Here is a 20,438-nt window from a genome sequence, read left to right on the forward strand (position 1 = left end):
ACTCCATTTAGAGCCATGTTAAATGTCATGCTGAGCTCACAGGTGAGTATTTTATTGGAGACAATGTTCTGCCTTCTCATACAGTCTCTTTCCTAAGCTTCAAGAAGTGGATGCTTCACTTGGATAAATGGGGACAGATATCCTCATGTTTCATCAGCATCTCCAGCTGTAGGAACAGAGCCCCTGCAAACAGAGGGCAGATCTTCTCTCCAGCTGCCATGTAGAAATATAATTACACATTAATTTTAATAATATTTTATGCTGCTGGAAGAAGTAAGGAGAGGATAGAGGAAAGCTTTACTGGGGGGACACACCAAGCATACCTTTCTACTGACTACTGCCAGAGAAAAAGACATTTAGCTGTCATAAGTACTTGATCCACTTTCAGAAATATTTCAAAATTTTGCATTTGTGGTAGTAAATTACGTGCAGAGATATTATATAGCAATGGGGACATTGATTATCTGCCACAAATCCTTTCACATAATGTCAACAGCACAATCACAAGCTTTTAGGAAAAGAGCATTAAACAGGGGAGCTGTTTCTGCAGCTTCACCTTCAATACAGGGAATACTGATATATCAAAACAGTAACCACACTTAAACCTTCATCCTGTAACAAATTTCCATGCTATAATGCAAGGATCCTAAAAAGCTAGATGAAAGGAAAGCCCAGCATGTTCACTATGTTTTTAGTGGTAAGGCAGTTGCAGATGATTGCAGTTTGCCAGCTACAGTCCGTCCCCCCACATCTGGCTTGCACAGGAGAGATCTGCAAGGGAGGACTATGAAGTTTTACCTATACCAGTCTGCAAGCTACACTATCTTAACCAGCACTTCATAAGTAATACTCTGTGCTGAATGAATGTGCCGAATTCACCAAGCTAGAACCAACCTTTTTGCTGACCAAAGCTGTCAGGATGCTAATGATCTACAACAGCTCCCTGATATTTGCAAGCCTGAGTGACCAACTGAACTCACTATTATACCAAGGTATAAGACCCTCCTTTCATATCCTGGTGGAGAAATAACCATGACTTCATATTCACCTACCCAGCACAAGGCACCACCCCTCCTCTCCTCTAAGAACAGTGCTACTGGTTGGGAGCCCTGAATAACACACAGTCTGAAGTGTTCTCCACTCCTGATTTAGCTTCCGTAGTGCCTCAGCTCCCTATGCATCACACTATTGGTGGGTGGCCTTTGAAGATCCCCATGTTGCATTAACCTAAACAGCAACTGTGACAATCTTCTTTATCTAGCTCCGTGTCTGATGATGGGTAACCACTGCCTGTGGTAGCCAAACACAGACTACATAGACTATAACACTAATTCTGAACCCATAGGTGCTGTTTTTCAAAGGTATTTCAGTCCAAAGACTCCTGGAAATGGGATACTGACTTTGGATATGTATAATTCTAACTTATGTTTCTATAAATAACTGTAACAGAACTACTGCTTACTGTTTCAAGTCTTACATATCATCACATGCTATAACACAAAAACTGAGTCATTCCAGGGCTTACTAAACAGATGCTATATAACAAGGGAATGAAAACTTCCTTTCTACTGCTATGTACAAAAATCCATATTCAGCTACTGTGCCTCTAGACAGTCCTAGGAATAGTGTTCAATTTAGAGTAGCAAAATTCACAGAAAAGTCAGAATAAGAAGGTGGCTATTTTAGGGTATGAAACTAAGTTGTTTACACCATTTGAGTCATGGAGTTTACATTGGGATGAACCAATCATGTACGCTACCTCATGAAGCATGCAAACCATACAGTTCTGAGGACCTGTATTCTGTTGTTAAAAATCCTCTCTCCACAAAAATCCCCAGTCATTTTACGCAACTAGTATTAATCACCTCCTCTTTCAAAGAGCTGTCAGATAAGTGATTAGAGGAAAACCTCTCCAAGTCTCAGAAACACACCTTGTCATATAAACCCAGGAAAACACCAAGACTTAGGAAAGGGAGGGTAGAAAGGGAGCAAAGAAAGTTTCTTCATTTCAAGACAGACAACTCCTAGCTTAGTATGAGATCTGAAGATGTGAAACAATACCCTAAAAAGCAAAAGCAGGAAGAAGTCGGAGTAAGATGGTAGTGTCTCCTACCCTAAAGAAAAGATTCAGGAAGTTGGTGCAAAAACCAGTTTCTCGAAACAGAGTGGGGATAAAGAAAAAAATTAGCTATCAGCTCCCAGCAAAATGAGAGGTTTATTAATGTGAGTGGAGAGACTAAGAGCCAAAGCATCTCCAAAACAAGAAAAACAACTTCTTAAATAGAGTTCAGTCATTGCTACTGAAAAGCAGAGCAGAATTTTCACTACCACCTAAGCAGACATCTACATGGGAAACGTGCTGCAAGGTCACCTAGCAGAAGAATCTCTGGAAAAAGATGACAATGTAATACTCTGTATTTAAGATATATGCATCACAACTCAGTTTGGAGAATAATGGTTCTCTGTAGGGCTACTTAGCCTACGCTTCTGACCCAATACAGAAACCAAAATGCATTTAGCAGCTTGTATACAATAAAAAATGAACAGCTGTAAATTCAATATAATGCCTCAAATATTTCAGTCTGTACTTTTATCCTTAAGCTTTTCCAAGCAATAACCCAAGTACTCAAGAGTACTGATCATCTAAGGTTTTATCTCTGGTTTTAACTGCAACTCGGTTTCACCCATTCACTATTCTAGCAGATAATGCATAGCATGAAGATGAGACAGCTACTTCAGAGAAAGAAAAAAAAAAGAGAAGAAAGAAGAAATCTCAAAAAATTGGTCAGATTACAAATATGCTTCTTGCTTGGTTTTGATTAGCTAAATCTCTTTCCAGAACTATTCTTTAAAATGTACCTGAAGACTGATACTTAAAAAACCACAATGCTACCCCCTTTCTTGTGAACTCTTTACATAATACTTACCTGAATTATTTTTCACTTGAGTCCATGAAAGCCAACTGACTTGTGAATAAATACTGTTGTTGTTCATGCCAAGACTTGTATTTTTCCCCATTTTGCTTTCATTTCAACTCCTCTTCTTGATTGCTCTAAGTAGCAATTGAATCAATGCAACCTACTTTGCAATTTGGAGGCTGAGACAGTACAAAATCCCCCAGATCAAGTACAGAATTCAACTTCCCAGCACTTCAGCTGGCAGAAGCCTGTACGTAAGACTAATACATGAAGCATTCCTCCCATCTGGGAAGAAGAAAAACCAGTTTCTATCAGTTTACACCCCTCTATTCATTCTCACTCCTGTCATATATTTTTATTCTGAATAATTACTTTCTGCTATTTTGTTTAAAGAATATTCTCAAGTAGTTTACTTCCTTCATGAGACATGAAGCTGTTTTTAAAAAAAGGAATCTGTTCAAATTCAAATTCAGCTTAAATTATCCTTGCACAGCAATGCAATGAACAGAGAAACTGTGGGCTATCAAACCTATGTTGAAGGTTGCTCCATTTTTACAAGTGCTGCTTTTATGTTTATATTACAAATTCTTGTTTACCTCTATGTTGATCAACCTTATTTTTACTCCTTATCTGCAACTCTGTTCAATATTGAATGCTGCACAGCACACTTGTCAAAAGTCAAGACTGTGTGGAGATCATTTCCATCCTAGCCTTCTCTCCAGAGAAATGTATTGACAATGCCATAAAAACATTCTGAAGGCACCTAAAAATATTACAGTGATGCCAAAATTTTACTATACTGTTCATTCCTTAAAGAATGGAACTGTATGGGAAGCTTCCAACCCAAACCATTCTGTGATTCCATAAAAAAACCACAAAAAACAAATGAAAACAAACAAACAAAAAACAACCCAAAAAAACCCAACGAAAAATCCTATGCCATTCTATAGCATTCTCTTTGCACAGGCCCATCTGGCTGCTACAATTCCAAAATCTTTCTAAAATGAATTCCAGCTGAAACTGTCTCTGCTCCTTCACACTGAAGATTGCCAGAACACCAATAAAAGCTGCCTGCTGCATCATGTGTAGTCTCAAAGCTACATGATAAAGAAGTGAGACTCTACAGAATTTTTCTCTGGCACAACAGGAATTCCACACTTCATGAATGCATAGTAACCATGATTATTCTGGAAAATGCACTGAAGTTTTAATTAGGGTTCCTAACAGTCAAACAGTTTATAGTTTGCAGATTGCAAAGCTTAATTCCAACCTAACATATACTCACTCATATGAGAACGCTAAGAACACCTCACACTGATCCTACTGGGATAGATGGTGGTCCTCTGAGAAAAAGAAAAGGGAAAAAATCCCAACAAATCAAAGAAGAAGCCTACAAGAAAAAAAACACTGTAAAACATTAGAACTTCCTCTCATTCCTAAACCTGATGGCATAACATACATTCGCAACTTTTGGCCACCATCAGTTGGACAATATATTTCATTCTCCATTAGCCAGATGAAGTGGATTACCTCAGTGACCCTTATCACATCAGCAGTATTCACTTGGCACTTCTTTCTGACCATACTTGTCATATTCCCTCCACAAACCCAACTAGATGCTAACTGTGCACTCTTGTTACTGCAATTTCCTCACCATGACAGTTCAGGCCCAGTTGCTCCCAGCAAAACCTATAGCTAATGAGATCCCATTTTCACAAGAGTCCTCATACAAATTAAAGACCAAATTGTATCAGGAATGTGTATACTGTAAAACCTAAGTGGAAGCATGGTGGTCTTCTGGGAATTACTCCTTGAAAATCTCCCCACCTTAAGAGTTCAAAACTCCACTACAATGAAACACAGTACCTTGACCTGCCTGCATAACCAATTCCAAAAACAGTATCTCAGAAATTTCAGTTTGGAATTATGTGGCAATAAAGTACAGTTTTCATACAATACTCAATCCGTCATTCTCCAGATCCAGAAAGCTTAGTTTAATGGTGTTCACTGCCTGTACAAACTGACCTGGGCATTGGTTCAGCTTGGATCAAGTCTGCTATCTAAAAGGAACATAGAAATAAAGCTGGAATGGAACCCAAAATAGAGTGGTCTGTAAGAGACAGGTTTGGGGTATTTTTTGCCACTTCTCATACCTTTGCTTCTTCCCAAATCCTCTTCAACTAGAAGTTATCTGTTAATTGTCTCTAAATGTCTCACAGTTAGTATCACTCAGTTAACTCGGTGTTTCCCCTTCCTCATGCACAGGCATCCCACATTAGTACTGTACACTCTTCACACTCTCTTTTCTTATTTTCACATGCCAATGATCATGGCAACACATGCTGGTTTGCATTCAGCAGAGAAAGCGTTAAATTGGCATAACACTCCTAAAATCCACTGCATTTCACGTGACAAATCAATGCAGCAGATTTGCAACACTACAACAGAAATAGGTTAATAGCTGCTAGGTGTCAGCATAGAAGCCTCTGTTTTTAACAGGCTTTTTTATCCAAAAGCCCGCTTGTCCATTTGCATCACGGAAGTCTGTTAGAAATGCAGGAGCACAAGGTGGAGTGGGAGAGATGCCATGTGCTGCATTCCACTGGGAATCCTGCTGTTAAGCTGGTGGCACTGGAGAACTAGCCAGGAGACAACGCTCTCACCTCTTGGAGAGGTCACTTTCTGAGGGCTGGAGCAACCTTCCTGAGCCCTGGTAAAAGCTTTTCAGGAAAGAAGGGGCAGAGAGAGAGGAGGGGAGACCAGGTGACGCAGATTCACTCTCACTGAGAGCGCGCCGAACCCCGACCACAGGACTGTGCAGGCAACAAGAGAACACAGCAGATGGGTCAGCATGGATTTGGATACAACAACAAAACCACCAGATTAAAGACACTGGCCAAATACCTCATCTTGGCTTACATTAACTCTGTTTCCCAGATGATAAAATGTACCATGTGCACGCCTTGGCAGCTTCCCTGAGGATATTGATTTTGCTGTTACAGCTGATTTCTATTTAAGAACTTTTCAATGACATTGCAGAACAGGGAGACCACCTTATTTCTTTAGCTTTATTTATTCTCAAAGCAAATTTAGAAAAAAGAATCTCTTAAACATTCAGAAAATATCTTTAGAAACCTTCTTTCAATAACATGAACCTCACTGTTTCTTCCCCTTCAGTTTTCTTTTCCTTTTGTAAACAACACATTAGGAAGTAGAGATTATTTAAATGCAGTCTTTCTGGACAAATTTTTGTGAAGTAATTAAATTAAGAAAGGTAGTCCTACTACACAGTTAAATATTACTTAGCAGTAGTAACAAGTATTGGAGGGGACATAAAAACTAATTCAGTTTCTTTTGCTTAACATTTATGACTAATCCTCAAAAGGAAAGAATGAAAAATCTCAGCCTAGAACCACACTGCTACAAACTGTTTTGACTAAAAATCTGCTGATGCCACTTAATCAGTGACTTCTTACAAGTTACTACAAAGAAATGTAGTCAGCAAGTTCTTCACTTTGAACAGGGTTTCCTGTTTGCATACAACACGGGCAGTGGAAAAAAAGTTTATCTCAGTAAAAAACACATTATCTCTATTGAAACACAATTTAACAAAGGCTAGTTTCTTACCCTTCACTGCCTTCCATTCTCTCAAAACAGAATAAAATTTTTTGCCCTCCTCTACTAGCTGGTGCAGCATTCACACTGATATTTTAATGTAGACATCAAACAGGTGACAAATTACTATATAAAGCCATTTTTAGAAAAGAGCCCACAAAAAGTACTATTATAGCCAAGCACTGAAACAGACAATAGATTGGAGAATGTGATCCTCCAACAGAAAAAAATTCGGCTCATCTGGACCTGAGTTTTGTAAAGGGTTTGGAGTTTGTAGAGTCACTTACTGCAGGTAGCCAGCAGCCTAGAAGTAAAAAAGAAGGTACAACCAAAGAAGCCCACAATGAACTCTGGGGACCTCTTCTGCTGAGTGAAGGAACTCCTGAAGGAACAGTGTTCCATATGTTAACAGTGGGAGAGTCTCCAAAAAGGAAGGAGAAAGAAGTTACAGAGGGAAGCTACAGAGGGAAGCTCTGGAGAAAGGCAAATGGGGAAATCACATGCCTCAGAGTTCAGTGGATGTGTTTAATCCTTTTGTCCTTTTGCAAGACTCCTCACCAGTTTTAAATCTGGACATTATCTCTGTGAGCTTTGACTAACACAGCTACAGACACTTGAAGCTGTCAGTGCCTTTTTCATCCTGGCATAAAAGTTTCAGGCTGCCATCTCTGCTGTTCAAAGCATGGAGGCCCTCTTCTCCAAAGGGTCTGACTACCAAGACTGCCAAAAAGGCTCAGCTCAGAGGTGACAAATAAATAAATAAACAGATTGGTGCTGGCATCCAGCCAAATCATCAATTTGATGTACTGATGCCTCCCCCAAACCACTAATTCAGGGATTATTGAGCTACTGCAAAGTACCAAACTCTCAGAAGCAGAGAAGATAGGCTGAGAATAAATAAATAAATGAAGGAACCAACCCCGGAGAAGTGCAGAAACCAATCTGAACTAAGCTCCTTACATACTTTGTCAGAAGCAGGGCTGTCACAGCCTCCGTAAGGAGGGCCACGGATGAGGCTGGAGCACGGGAATGGCAGGGGACCGCGGGCGGGTGGCACTGCATGCCCCGACTCACCTTGCCGCCTCCACGCAGTTCTGCCGCAGCAGCGGGGACCGGGCGCTCTGGGACCTCCCGTTCTGGAAGGTTATCCTCCGTCTGGCACTGGAGGGCGGGTGGCTGAAGGTGTGTGCACGCCTCCTGAACTGAGGGGAGTCCGAGCCTTCCTCGGGAAACGTCTGCCAGGCCGAGGACACGGGGGACGCTGGAGGAGTAGCTGGCGGGGAATCGCCCGGCGAAGTGTCCTGAAAGGAAGTGCTGGCGGAATAAGGCCTGAGGCTCTGTGCCCTAGGAGATCTCTCGCTTAACCCACGGCCGCCAGCACCGGGGCACCAAAGCCTCTCCCCCTTCTGGGTCACAGCCTATTGTATGCTAATATCACCCAAACCAGACATCCTTTGATAGTTCACTCCAAACCAGCAGCGTCCTTCTTCCAAAAAGGGAAAGCAGAGGGAGGAATAAAAATGTATACGCAACACAAACAACATACTAATTATTCCAGGCATCCTCTCACAGGGAATGGCATTCCAGCTACCAGACTTCTGTCTCTTTCGGGAAAACACAGGAATGGAAAAGACTAGGGAAACTGCTTTTAGCTAGTTTCCTCGACATATCGCGAGCATACTTCCTGTACCGTCACAGCAACATCCTGGAAGAGAGACTGTTATTACACAGCCAGTTTATGAGTAACTGTAGCAGGAAAACCATAACAGAATCTTCACCTCCTGGGAAAACCAGTAACCAACCCTCATGTGAGGTAGAACTTTAAAAACAGGAAATAAAAAGAAAGTGAACAGAGTTCCGCCCTCTTGCTACCATACAGCATCCCCAACAGCTGGGCTCAGGTCAAAAATTCTTACTTCCCTAAAGCAACTATTACTTACAGAAAGGATTCTTCACCTTCAGAGCACTTCCTTTTGTTGAGACATGACCTTACTTAATTACTTCAGTAAAACAAGGCAGAAACCAGAAATTCCTTGTTTTTTGTAAAAGCAAGGGAAGTGTAGGAAAAAAGGACTGGCAATCAGATTAAAGCCAAAGCTTCAAGTCAACATAAAGCCCAGCTTTCTTACACCCTCTGCCTCCCAGTGGAAACATCTTTGAGTTTTGTAAGTTGATGTGCTTTGTTCTACTTCCTTCAAATTAAAGCAGAGTGCCGTATTTACGCTTCACTGACACCTGTGTATGAAAACACCAGTTTAAGCTAAGCTCTTACATACTCTGTCAGAAGCAAGGCTGCTGCAGCGCTCAAAGCTGTCCATGCTTCCCAGGCGGCCTCGCATTCTGCTGGCTCCCTGCAAGAAAAAAGGCAAGCAATTTAATCTGGTCTTTTTCCTCTTTTTCTGAAGGTTAGGCAAAGATGGCAACACCTGTGCAGGTGAACACAGGACAGTTCAGGCATGCGACACGTCTGACGTAAGACCACAGATCATGGGTCAGGCACTGGACTTTACAAAAAATGACACCTTTAACTGGCCAAACTGTATCTTCTCCCACAGTGCTCCTAGGAGTTTTAAACCTGCAGCTCTATTGTTTGAGGCAAGTGAGTATTTCCTGACTAGACCGAGGCAAAGTAGCTAAGTCGGCTTAAACAGCTGAGTTCGAAAAACGCCAGACTTCAGTACTGTGCAGGCACTGCTCCTGATGGATGCACCTGACACACCACAGTCCCATGAGACACAGTTTATCTATACCTAAACACTTCAGACAAATTAAGTCCACCTGAGCCAAAGGAGTAAAAGTACTAAAACTGGGAAAAAATGCTCTCTTGGCAGCAAATCCAGCCAAATACTACCAGACAAGACAAGACTTTTCATTTATAATGCAGATAAACCTGATGCAAATTTGCTAGAAATTTATGTTAAAGGATCTTTGCTGAATCTGTAAGTGTCCTTTGGTTTCACAAGGAAAGGCAATAGATCCGCAACACTTTTTACTACCTTTCACTCCTAATGTTAACTCCCTGGTGATGTTTGCTGTTGGACACTTCTGACTGCTGAAGCAAGTTGCTCTCAGTACTTTATCAGGAGAATAATAGCCTAGGTTTTAGGAAAACTATAGACAGAGCTCCTCTTGATATGCTTGCAACTCCAGGGGAAGTTTTGTCAACATCATCAGAATTTACTTAGCCTACTTTTTCCTGGTAAGAGTTATTTCCAAGACTTGGAGTGCCCTTTAAGTACATTATCCCACTCAAGTGCATTACCAATAAATATTCTGCCTGAAGCATCTCTTCACTGAATCTCCCAAAAAACCACAAGCAAAGTATAACTTGGAAGTTTCTCACTACCTCTGAAAACACACAATTTTGGCACCGTAAAAAAGACATTTTCATTAAGAAAGAACAACAACAGAAAAGGTTAGTGCAGCATGGACTGGATGAAATCCGTTCAAGAGGTCAAAGAAAGGTTATATTTATTTCTCTGAAGTACCTCATTAGGAAGCCTGTTTTTGGTTCAAATCTCACAAAAGTAAGATTGGTCCAGCAAAACAAACAAGTGAAGAAGTAACATTCCTCTGGGACTATGTGAAACCAGGGCACAGAAACCAGCATGTTTCCTAAGGCAAGTAGTGAGTGGCTTAAAATGTCCCTTGATGCTATTTACCTAGCTAAGAAGCCATCCACTTCAAGTGCTCTTAGATACTGGTTACATACTCCTTTCTTTCTAACTTTCCTAAGATTGAGGCTGTCTAAGAGTCTCCCCAACTTATACTGACCTCTAACTTTTATTTAAAAAATTTTATCTATAAGAAGATGCCAAATGCCACCTCAAAACAAAACGAGTATAAGTTCTTTCTTGGTCACTTTGTTACTAAATATACTTTTAAATAAAGATGGCAACTTATGCATAATTAGCTCTATTGCATCAATACCATATGCACCAGGCTTAAGGAGAGGAAAACCCACTACACCAATAGCTATTTAGTGATTAAATACCTTTAGGAATTAACCATGATCCATTAGGCTTGCTGTAATAGCCTGATGAAGACTAAGAACTCCCAAAACAGTCATTGCGTATCACATGTATGCACATAACACACAGCACATCTGCACAAAGACACTTGTATGTACCTGCTTTAAACAAATAATTAGTGCTTGAGCTGCACTCTAAGTCATTTTTCTTGGTCTTGCATTGTGTAACCTTTAAGTGGATCTGCAAGGATGAACCCCTGATGTTTATCATGACTCACTGCAATATACTGCTGTTCCTGATCTACCGTGCTGTCAAGTTAAAGATGAGACAACCTTTCTTAAAATCACAAATCCACTTCATAAACAGCAAACTTGAAATGGCCCTAATTCAGATTCAGGTGTCCCCTTCTCTTGAACTCAATTATGGGCTGTGGTAGATCCTTATATTAAAATATGCAGCATGTCTCAGTGGCCCTGGTGAGAAGAAATACACTTTACCAAAAAAACCCTGACATCTACTCACAAGAAACTTCCCTTCAGAGACTTTTCAATTCAAGCAGTGTATTTCCTCCAAATGATTTTTCCTTGACATGACTGGAGTGCCAGCATGGCTGGGCATGCTTTGTTGAGTTATTTCAGTGATATAGGCTTCTTTCACAGCCACCACAGGGTTAGTGACCCACCACCAGAGCTACATCACTTGCCAGCCACATGTCCCTTAGATGTGGAAAAGAAACCAGACTCATCAAAGGCACAACTGTAGCTGTCATCATTTGATGATATTCCAAACTGCTGAAATTACCCAGATCTTCTGACTGCTATCACTCTTTTGCTCTCTTTCGCATACATTCTCTCTTTCTCTCTCTCCATATTCACACCAAGTCCCTAGTTTGTAAAATCTGCTACATCACAGAGGTCAAATTTGACCAGGAGAGTTTTACTGCTAGTTTCAGTCCTAGATCAAATTGACACCTACCTGTAAGTTCTAAGGATTCTCTCTGGCTAAGACTTATCTGTTTCCTTTACAGGGAACATCCGTGGCATCCTACATTTGTAGGTTACTTTATGATGTGTCCATGTAAGCTGCAGGACAAGTGCATCTTAGTGCTTTTAAAGTTACTAGCAGAAGGAACTTAATGTCACTGGTCCAAATTATCCTGTACTCACAGCTCATGACATTTCCTCTATAATGACACACTGGATCCCAGGCACACAGTCTTCTTGAGATACTTCCCTATATGCCTCTTCTCTGACTCACCCTTCTGAGCAGGGGACACTAAGCAAAACTTGCCATTCAGACTTCTTTACTAAAAGACTACTTAATATAAGAGACTTTCAGTGATAATCTGCAATTTCACATCATATCTGGCTAGGAACATTAAAATGAAGATCAACCCATTTTTTAAGACTATTGCTTTTGTTTCCCCCTGCAAAAGGAACTTTTGACCTTTTTTTTTCTTTTTAGCAATTTTTAGCAATTTTAGCTATGAGCTGGAAGGCATTACTTCTCAGAACAGAAAGATTTCCCATATATGCAGGCACATTTACTCAAACTGTGAAAAAACCAATAATGTCTCTTTATGGGATCATGCAACCATCCTGATTAAATTTTATTCTGAAGCAACACATCCAACAGTACTCAGCTAGCTCACTTGCCACCTACAATGAATGTTTGTTATTCACAAATTCATCTTTTTTCCCCTCAGCATGTGTGGCCTTACTGTAAACTTTCTAGTACAGTTAAGACACAATCAACCCAGCTGTAACTCATGGATTTCACAACGGGGATGTTGCTTCATTAAGCATTTATCAGACTGGGGACAAAACAAAAAGTATCTGGTAGGTCATTATTGTCAAGGGTATTTGGGACAGCTGATGGTAATGAGTTGTTAAACTTACCCTTGAGAAGATATTTTCCAGAGAGCTAGTCAAGGATTTCTTGGCCTTGTTTTTCAGAACATCAAGTTTAAACCTGCCACCACTGGTGGTGCTTTCTGGAATCGCACTGTTAGAAATGACCTGTTGAAATGAGCAAGGACACTATTCACCTTTGCCAATTCTTCTTTTAATTGTGAAGACTATTTCCAAAGACTAGAGCTGAACCAAGTTACATAAGAAACAAAATACCCTTGGCCTTATTAAAAAAACCACCACAAACATACTACCCTCCTTCAAAAAAAAACAAACCTCAAACAAAAAACCAAAACAATCTCACAAACAAACAAACAAACCCACTGTTAAAGGCACATTCCATCCCCAAAGACGATATTGTAAAAGCATACCAATTTAACAATACTGTTGCCCATTTCCTTTGCAAGGTAAATTCACAGTTTAAACTGAAACAAATGCCCTCTTCATTCCTATCCTCCCTAGATATTATTGCTTAGGAGTGGGGATCAAAGGGGAAAGAAAAAGAAGAGTTATCCTCACAACATAAGGAAATATAGACATAAAAGTAATTGGGTGTCTTTCTTTCTGTTGTGTCCCCTCAACTTATAAAACCCAAACAAGCCACTACAAATTAAATCAGATTTCTTTTCCTGTACAGTCCTTTCTTAATTACAATACCCAGCTTCAGCTACTCCTGAAGAAATCTAGCAGTGATCCTGCTAGTAATTAAGACAGCATTTTAACAGGGTCGGAAGAGGGAGAGGAATAATACAAAACCAAGCTTTACCGATGGTGCTTCACCAATGTGGATGTGCGTTTTCTGCTTAGTCTCACAGAGCTGACGGAGATGTAAGATCACAAGTTCATTTTCTTCCTGGTCATTGTCAGGCTTCATTTTCTGTCAGTAACAGCAAAGAAAGGAGTTTGTCTTTCAAGTCATGATTTGCTTATTTTCCTTCCTATGTAGGTATTCTTTAAAATGAATATACTGGTACCCCAAACGCCAGAGTGCACTGCCACTATGCTGAATTGCAATTCTGTCTGTGCGCCTTCACACTCCCTAGCAAGACAGAACAAAAACTGAAAAATGTTGCAGGCTGTAGAGAAAATGGAGTCTTATGCTCATACATTTTGTTTTCTAAGATTGTCTGTTACTATACAGCCTTATATGTGGCATAAGGAAACCAAGCCACTCTATTCTCCAGGAATCTATAGCGGAGCACAGCCTTTGGAAGCCTAAATCACTGTAACTTCATCCACTAGAGTACATCTGCTTACACCAGAATGTTGTGCCAAAGTAAGTCAAAAAAGACAAATTCTGAAGATGCTAGACATGTTTCTGATACATGAATGTCTCTCCTGCTCTCAGCCTACTCCCACATCACCTTCAAGCAGGGAAACATGTTTGCAGATGAAAAACTAAGCTCAGAATAAAAAACACACTGGGTAAAAACACACAGTATCTCAGCAAGTTTGGGAAACAAAACTTTTCCAACAGCAGTGTATCACACATAAGGTTAAGTTGGAGCATGCGATTTCATTATGATGTTTGGTGGGAAAATAGTAAATTCTAGATCAACTACATAACAAACCAAACATAATCAAAAGCAAAAATATCTAGTCCATTTTATCATGGTCCTTTTCAAATTAGGAAGAACAGCTTCTACCTGAACACGTTCAAAAATGTCTGCTTGCTCATTATCACTTAGTGATGACAGATGTCTCTGAATTACAAGTTTGGCTCTTGGTGGATAAAGTCCTGGGAAAAGAAAGGACCATTAAAGCTTCTAGAGTCTCAAATGATCTCTCAAAAAACATTCAAGCAAAATGACAGTAGAAGATATAAACCTGTACTTAAGTTTATACAAGTTAAATGTATGACAGTTGTATATCCACTGTATACATGATACAAAATAATTGAGGTTTTGCTAAACCCTCTGGCTTTGTCCCCTTTCTTTATTAGCAAAAATATAACCAGCAGCAGCTAAGTGGCTGGCTCCTGTGTAAAAGGTTGGGCTCCCTACCCCACCAATGGCTTCTGTCCTAATACCAAGAGATCACTGACAGCTGGAAGCGTGACAACTGAACAGGAGAGGAGGAGGAAAGGAACAGATCAGGGTAACAACTGGAGAGATAACCAATGCATAGGATACTTGGAAGCTTTTAACTGAAAAACTTAGATGCCTTTCTGTCCAAGGGAAGGATAGGGTAGAGGGCATACCAGAGAAAAGAAGACACTTTTAAAAGCAAGAACAGCATAAAAGCTGTAAGAATAAAGGAAAGAATTTCTGATACTCAATAAAGTGCACGTTTTGTCACAGAGCTCATTCTAGGAAGCTACAAAAAATGTGAGCAAAAACAAACCCTTTGAACTAGATAACGATGTTTTTTCTAAGATACCATTCACAGAAAATTGCAATCAGAACAGATAAAAAATTTTTTTCAAAGTCATGCAGCTTTAGGTTTGATTTTGCTAAACTTCTAGACTCAAAACAAAGCAGATGGATAAAAAAAAGGGACGCTAAAATAAGTCTTTCAGTCACTAAGTAGAAAAGGTTATGAAACTACCATTACAGTGCTCTAGTTGTTGCCTTTAGAGAGATTTTATTTTGATACTGGGTACTTATTATCCCTCAAGCATCTGTGTTCAAGTTACCTACACTGCCTTAGACAGCAGCCTCTATAGCTTATCATTTACAGAAAACTTCCCAGCTAAGCTTTACCACTTCTGAACACCTGTTGTTAAACCCGAAAACTGTAAGTCTCAGCCTAACAAAATTTCACCCCACTAGGATTTTACACTTCGCTTTTCATCCACCAGAGGGAAGTAAGTTCAGTGAAGCTTCAATGAATGGGAGAATTCTAAATACGGAGCACCATGATCACTAAACCAGAAGATACAAGACTATTTGCTTTTTGTAACATATATGCTTTTTTTTTGCATAAAATACTTTGCAAGGACACATAGCAGAGTGACTATAAAAATAGGATTCTTACTTTTTTTTTTTTTTATTATTTTGTCTTGTAAGACTTTTTGCATGTGTTCTGGCATACTTCACTTCCAGAGACAATACAAAAGTTTGTCTATTCATATCTGAAGTTGGGGAGTTGCCTTAACTTTCTTTATTAGATATTAATCTCCAAATTTAAAAATTTATTTTCCCATAATATAACTAGATTTTGAAGTGTGTGAGGAAATAAACACAAAGAAGGAAAAAATAACCCCACACAGGAAAGAAGGAACACACAGGAAAGAAAGATCCTTTTTGATCATGACTGTCTTTTTATGAATCATTTTGAAAGCATGCAAATTAAAAAAAAAAAAAAGCCAAACAAATGGAGGGTCAACTGGTGGGCTTTGCTGCTCTGCTTAAGAAAGGTATGAGGATGAAAGAGTATGTATTTATAACAGAAGCCATACTATTTCTGTCACAGTATCACTACTGCTAACACTCCACCTAAAGAGAGAGAATGCAAAGTGACAGTAAGAATTGCACACTGGGATACTTTTCCCTCTGTTCTTACACTACGTTATTCCTCTAGAAAAATCAGCAAACAACAATAAAAAATAAATTCAGCTGCTACCTTCAATTCTTTCACAAAGTTTGTGCAATGAATGCATAGGGCAGGCCTCACACAGTTTTATCTGTGTCTTGGCATTTTGCAGAGCTGCAGCAGTGCTGAAGGCTTGTTTCAGGGTCAGCATTACCTCATCAACCTATATGGGACAGAGGGAAAAGAGTATATAAACAAAAATGCATGCCATATACATGAAATTAGATTTATAAATCACATCACAGGTGCTTTAGAATTAAAGAAAAAAACAAAACCATACAAACCCATTTTCTGTTTTCTAAAGAGATCAAAGTTGAATTCCCAGCTTTCTACCTTTTCTGTAGATGGTCACCATCTTTAAGTTCAGCCAGACAGTGTAATTTTGGTATCTAACTGCAGCTAGTCAATCTTACTGGGAAGGCACCCACCATTTTAAGAAGCTGCAATTGGGAATTTTTGGGTTGAGTATGTGCTGGCTAAATAAAAAGCATTAATTTCTTTAGCTTCAAGTTTCTCCTGTAAACTGCACATGCTCCCTCTTAACCTCTGTCTTCCCACCACTAAACCATTTTAGCACCAACCCCCACAGATCCATCCCTGCTGCCAGACAGGAGTTTCCCATAGCAGTTCACTTTTCCCCCGGATACCAGACTGCCTACCAGCTTCATTACAATCACCACGTATCCTTAAGTACTGCTGGCCTGCCCTGCAGTCTGCCCTGATCTTTCCTCTGCTGCTGCCACAAACACAGCAGTGCTATGTTCCCACACACCAGCACTGAAAAAGCTCAACTTGTATCTAAGGAAGGTTGAGCTCACAGCATCTGTCCACATTCATTCAAATATTCTCCCAGACCTTGCATACAAAGCACTTGGAGTTCCCCTCTCTGTATTTCAGGGGAATATAATGCATATTAAAAGCTGTTTGCTGAGTCTTAGCATTAGCAAGGAAAGAGAGAGACAGCAGCTTGAGAACAATTTTAGGAATGAAAACAGTATTCAACTTCAGGATCGGGTCTCAGTCTGCTTTTTTTATAAGCAGGAAGAAAAAAGCTGAAATATTTGGGACCAAAATCATGCAGTTTAACACTGAAAACATACAGACTTTTTTGAGGGTCTGTCACTTGGGAGAAAAAGGAAAAAAAAAGTAGGAAAGGAACCTGAACGTAGAAATTTGAACTAGTTTATGTCCCAGTATGTCTAGGTTTGTTTTGTTTGCTTTAAACCTCGCAGTTTTAAGCATTACCAGTAATTTCTGGGTGCTTTCTCTTATTAGCAATAAATCAGCAGGACACTGAACAGTGAATGTCCATCTTACAACACGGACTGGTAAGTTTTTTAAGTTGGCTACAATCCCTCTCCAATGCAAGATCCATAGAACAGTGCTAAGCCTATGGATTATGACTACACTAAAATCATAATAACTATAGCACAAACTGTAACTAGGAGCAAATATACACAAGCCTCCCAACACAGCCTGTCTGGCAGTGGAGAATCTGGAAAGCTCTGCCCTGTCACAGCCAAACTGCCACCAGGATCTGTGTGATTGCATCTGACAGTAGCTCAGGATTTTTGATTTCATATTGCATTGTGGACATACCCACACATATCAGTACTATAATAGGCAAAGAGGTTCATAAAAACATGGGGGTTTTATAGACCACTGAAGTCTTTGAATTATGCATGGTCAGATTTATCAATAGGTCAGATGTAACATTTTCTGTTAGTGCAATGATAAAGCTAATTTCATAACAAGCTCCCATTTTGACAAAAGTGCAGCCTCGGCTGCCATTGTACATCTAGAGCTGTTAGCTGTTTGAAGTTCTGTTGATGTAAATCTATTCACTCTCAAGCTGGTCAATGGATTAACAAATTGCATTTTCAGCTAGCTAGAAAAGTGATTTTTAGGTTTATCTGAGAAAGAGCTAGCAGCTCTTAGCAGAGCCATCAGAAACAAACACATTTCAGAACAGGAAACAACTTCTTTTTAAAGTGTCAGAATTTTAAAATAAAAATGGAATAGTCAAAATAATTTCCTGTATGCATCTCGCACTATTAAGCTACCTGTTATCAGTAAAATCAGTAGCATCTGGAACTTCTGTTAACTGATACATACTTTATACAATGTCCTATGTACTTTTCTTATAGTTACATACATGCACGAGTACTATGGTTTTCTTCTTCTGTGATCAGATGCTGCTGTTTTCTTCTCCTGAGGAACAAAACAGACTACAGGGAAAAAGCTAAAGCCAGATGTAGGCTTAAGACACATGCAGGATCAGCCAGTAGTTTAAACCCTACCCTGAAGGGTATGTTTGGGTTTTATTGTCAGCTTTGTTACGGATTCAATACATGTCTTCACATGTCTAATGGGGAACCAAGTCTCTCAACAGTTAGAACTGGAAGAGTTACAATCAAATACAGAGCCCGAATATGCTCACAGTCTGCATGCACAAACACACCCATGTGGATTTATCTGTTACTGATATAGGCATCAGCAGAGTAGCAGGATACGGCTGTGCACGAACGGAACGCATGCGTTTCCTATTGCACATTTGCATAGGCGCAGCTGACATCTTGCACCTGAGCAGATGTGACCACTGAGGCTCAGCTGACACAGCAGAATAACAGAGACTCCTGTTGTTCAGGAAATGCCTTGGAAATGCTCTGATGAAAACGTTAGGATCATTAATAAATACTCACCAGAGACTCACTTGCACACTGGAACACATAGCAAATGTACTGGCTTAACCCAGGTTCCACAGATTCCCGGCAAATGAAACCGAAGTGATCAACGTGTTTTATACCCTAAGAGAGTTTTAAAACAGCATTAGGGAACTATTTTATAAACAGGCTTAGTTTCCAAAAATTTGAGAAACTATAAGTTCATACTCCTAATGATCTATTTTACAAGTAGTATTGTTTAAATTGCTTTTTGTATTTAAGTTATATAAAGATCTTAATACAGTCAAAAACAAAGTTATACAGCAATAAATCTGGACCTGAATTTATTCCATTAGCAAAACCAGATTTTCAGGGAAGCAAACTAAAAACTGCTAGATTGCATTTGGAATTGCCTCCACAGTGAAAATCTGATGTAATAAGCCCATGCTAAAACACAGGATTGGAGAAATATCAGGGTAGCAGCAGACCCTTACTTTCCTGTGATACTACACCAAAAAAAAAAAAGAAGCAGGGAATAAGTGGCCACATACAGAATTCCAACCAAATTCTGAAATAAATTATTTGAGACTGAGTTACATACCAGAAATTTCAAGACTTACTACACATTACTACTGATACTTTCTTTCAAGATCTTAGTATAACAGCTTGACAGGGAATGCTACCTTGCTAACAACAGTGAGAAGATCAAAGACAGCTGCTTCCTAAGAAGCACTGTATTCCCAGTCTCAATTCATGGAACATGACTCACTATTGTTAAAGCTTTTGCCAATGTTTTTATCATCTGAGTATGGTAATAGTCGATTTTCTCAAAATGAAAGCCTAATCCCTCAAGTTCAAATACAACCAAAATCAGAACACGGCTGCTTGGCTCCATCTCCAAAGAAAACACCTATATCATAAAAGAGAGGAGGAGGCAAAGCAACTTGCCTGTCACTACAGAAAACACTCTAGACAAAATTGGAAATGCAGTACGTGACAGACTGAACACATTGTCGCTACACACTGTTGTTTTTAAAAACAAAATTCCAATAGTCACATTTGTGCCACTTAAAACTTAATAGGTGCAAAGGGTCGCTAAGGTGACACAAATGCCATTAGTTGAGCTATGGTCCAACTAATCTTGACTTCATTTTCTCGTGACACATGAAGTCTTCAGAAGCATAAAATAAAAAACGTCAGATACATACACATGTTGATCTATAGTACAGTGAAGTGCTGACCTCTGTTTTGCAAGAAAACATATTTACTAAAGGTGGCTTGGTGAGATGCCAGTTCCCTCACTGCTGACAGTGCCTGAACAAGTCTACTGCTGTCTTGACTTCTCAGTCTCCACAGGAGAACATTTCAGGGGGAAAACGGATGTGACACTTGCTCTAATGAAGCACAAATAGCACGGTATGTTCCTAAATCAACAGTACTTCCATCACATTTCTTTAAGAGGGTGGCTGGACTTGCCATGATGAGAGAGCCAAGTTTTCTGTTTTTCTGGGTTCCCTTAAGGGTAAGGCTGCAACAACAAAACTTCTACAGCTTTTTGATATCTGAGTTTAGACTGCACACACAGAGGTTTATCATCAATTATGTCTGCTGCTTGTCAATTTTAAGGAGCGTGGATAATTAATTGAATGCAGCAGCTCAACCATGCTTAAGCTGTAAGATAAAAAAATACCTTTATTAGACCAGACTAAGAGAATCCAGAATGCAAACTGATGATAACATCTCCTTTTCATTGTTTGTGAAGCTTGAAAGGACAAATATTCCTAAGCCACAGTCCCACAATACATAGTAAATCACTGCTCTATAAAT

The 20,438-nt window shown here is 39.6% G+C and overlaps 1 protein-coding gene across 2 annotated transcripts in view; it reads right to left on the minus strand.

Moving 5' to 3' along the window:
* The window catches only part of TBC1D4 (TBC1 domain family member 4), a 98,932-nt gene that overhangs the window by 18,298 nt on the left and 60,196 nt on the right, over window positions 1-20,438 (minus strand). For both annotated transcript variants that reach the window (XM_082278224.1, XM_082278223.1), the window contains 8 exons: window positions 18,651-18,755; window positions 15,979-16,111; window positions 14,061-14,152; window positions 13,181-13,291; window positions 12,403-12,522; window positions 8,810-8,884; window positions 7,608-7,834; window positions 5,582-5,731 (listed from right to left, as the gene is read on the minus strand). In XM_082278224.1, coding sequence (XP_082134350.1) covers window positions 5,582-5,731; window positions 7,608-7,834; window positions 8,810-8,884; window positions 12,403-12,522; window positions 13,181-13,291; window positions 14,061-14,152; window positions 15,979-16,111; window positions 18,651-18,755 — 1,013 coding nt within the window. The remainder of the gene's footprint in view (window positions 1-5,581; window positions 5,732-7,607; window positions 7,835-8,809; window positions 8,885-12,402; window positions 12,523-13,180; window positions 13,292-14,060; window positions 14,153-15,978; window positions 16,112-18,650; window positions 18,756-20,438) is intronic.

This window comes from Coloeus monedula (assembly GCF_965178545.1).
Source record: "Coloeus monedula genome assembly, chromosome: 3".
Taxonomy (NCBI): domain Eukaryota; kingdom Metazoa; phylum Chordata; class Aves; order Passeriformes; family Corvidae; genus Coloeus; species Coloeus monedula.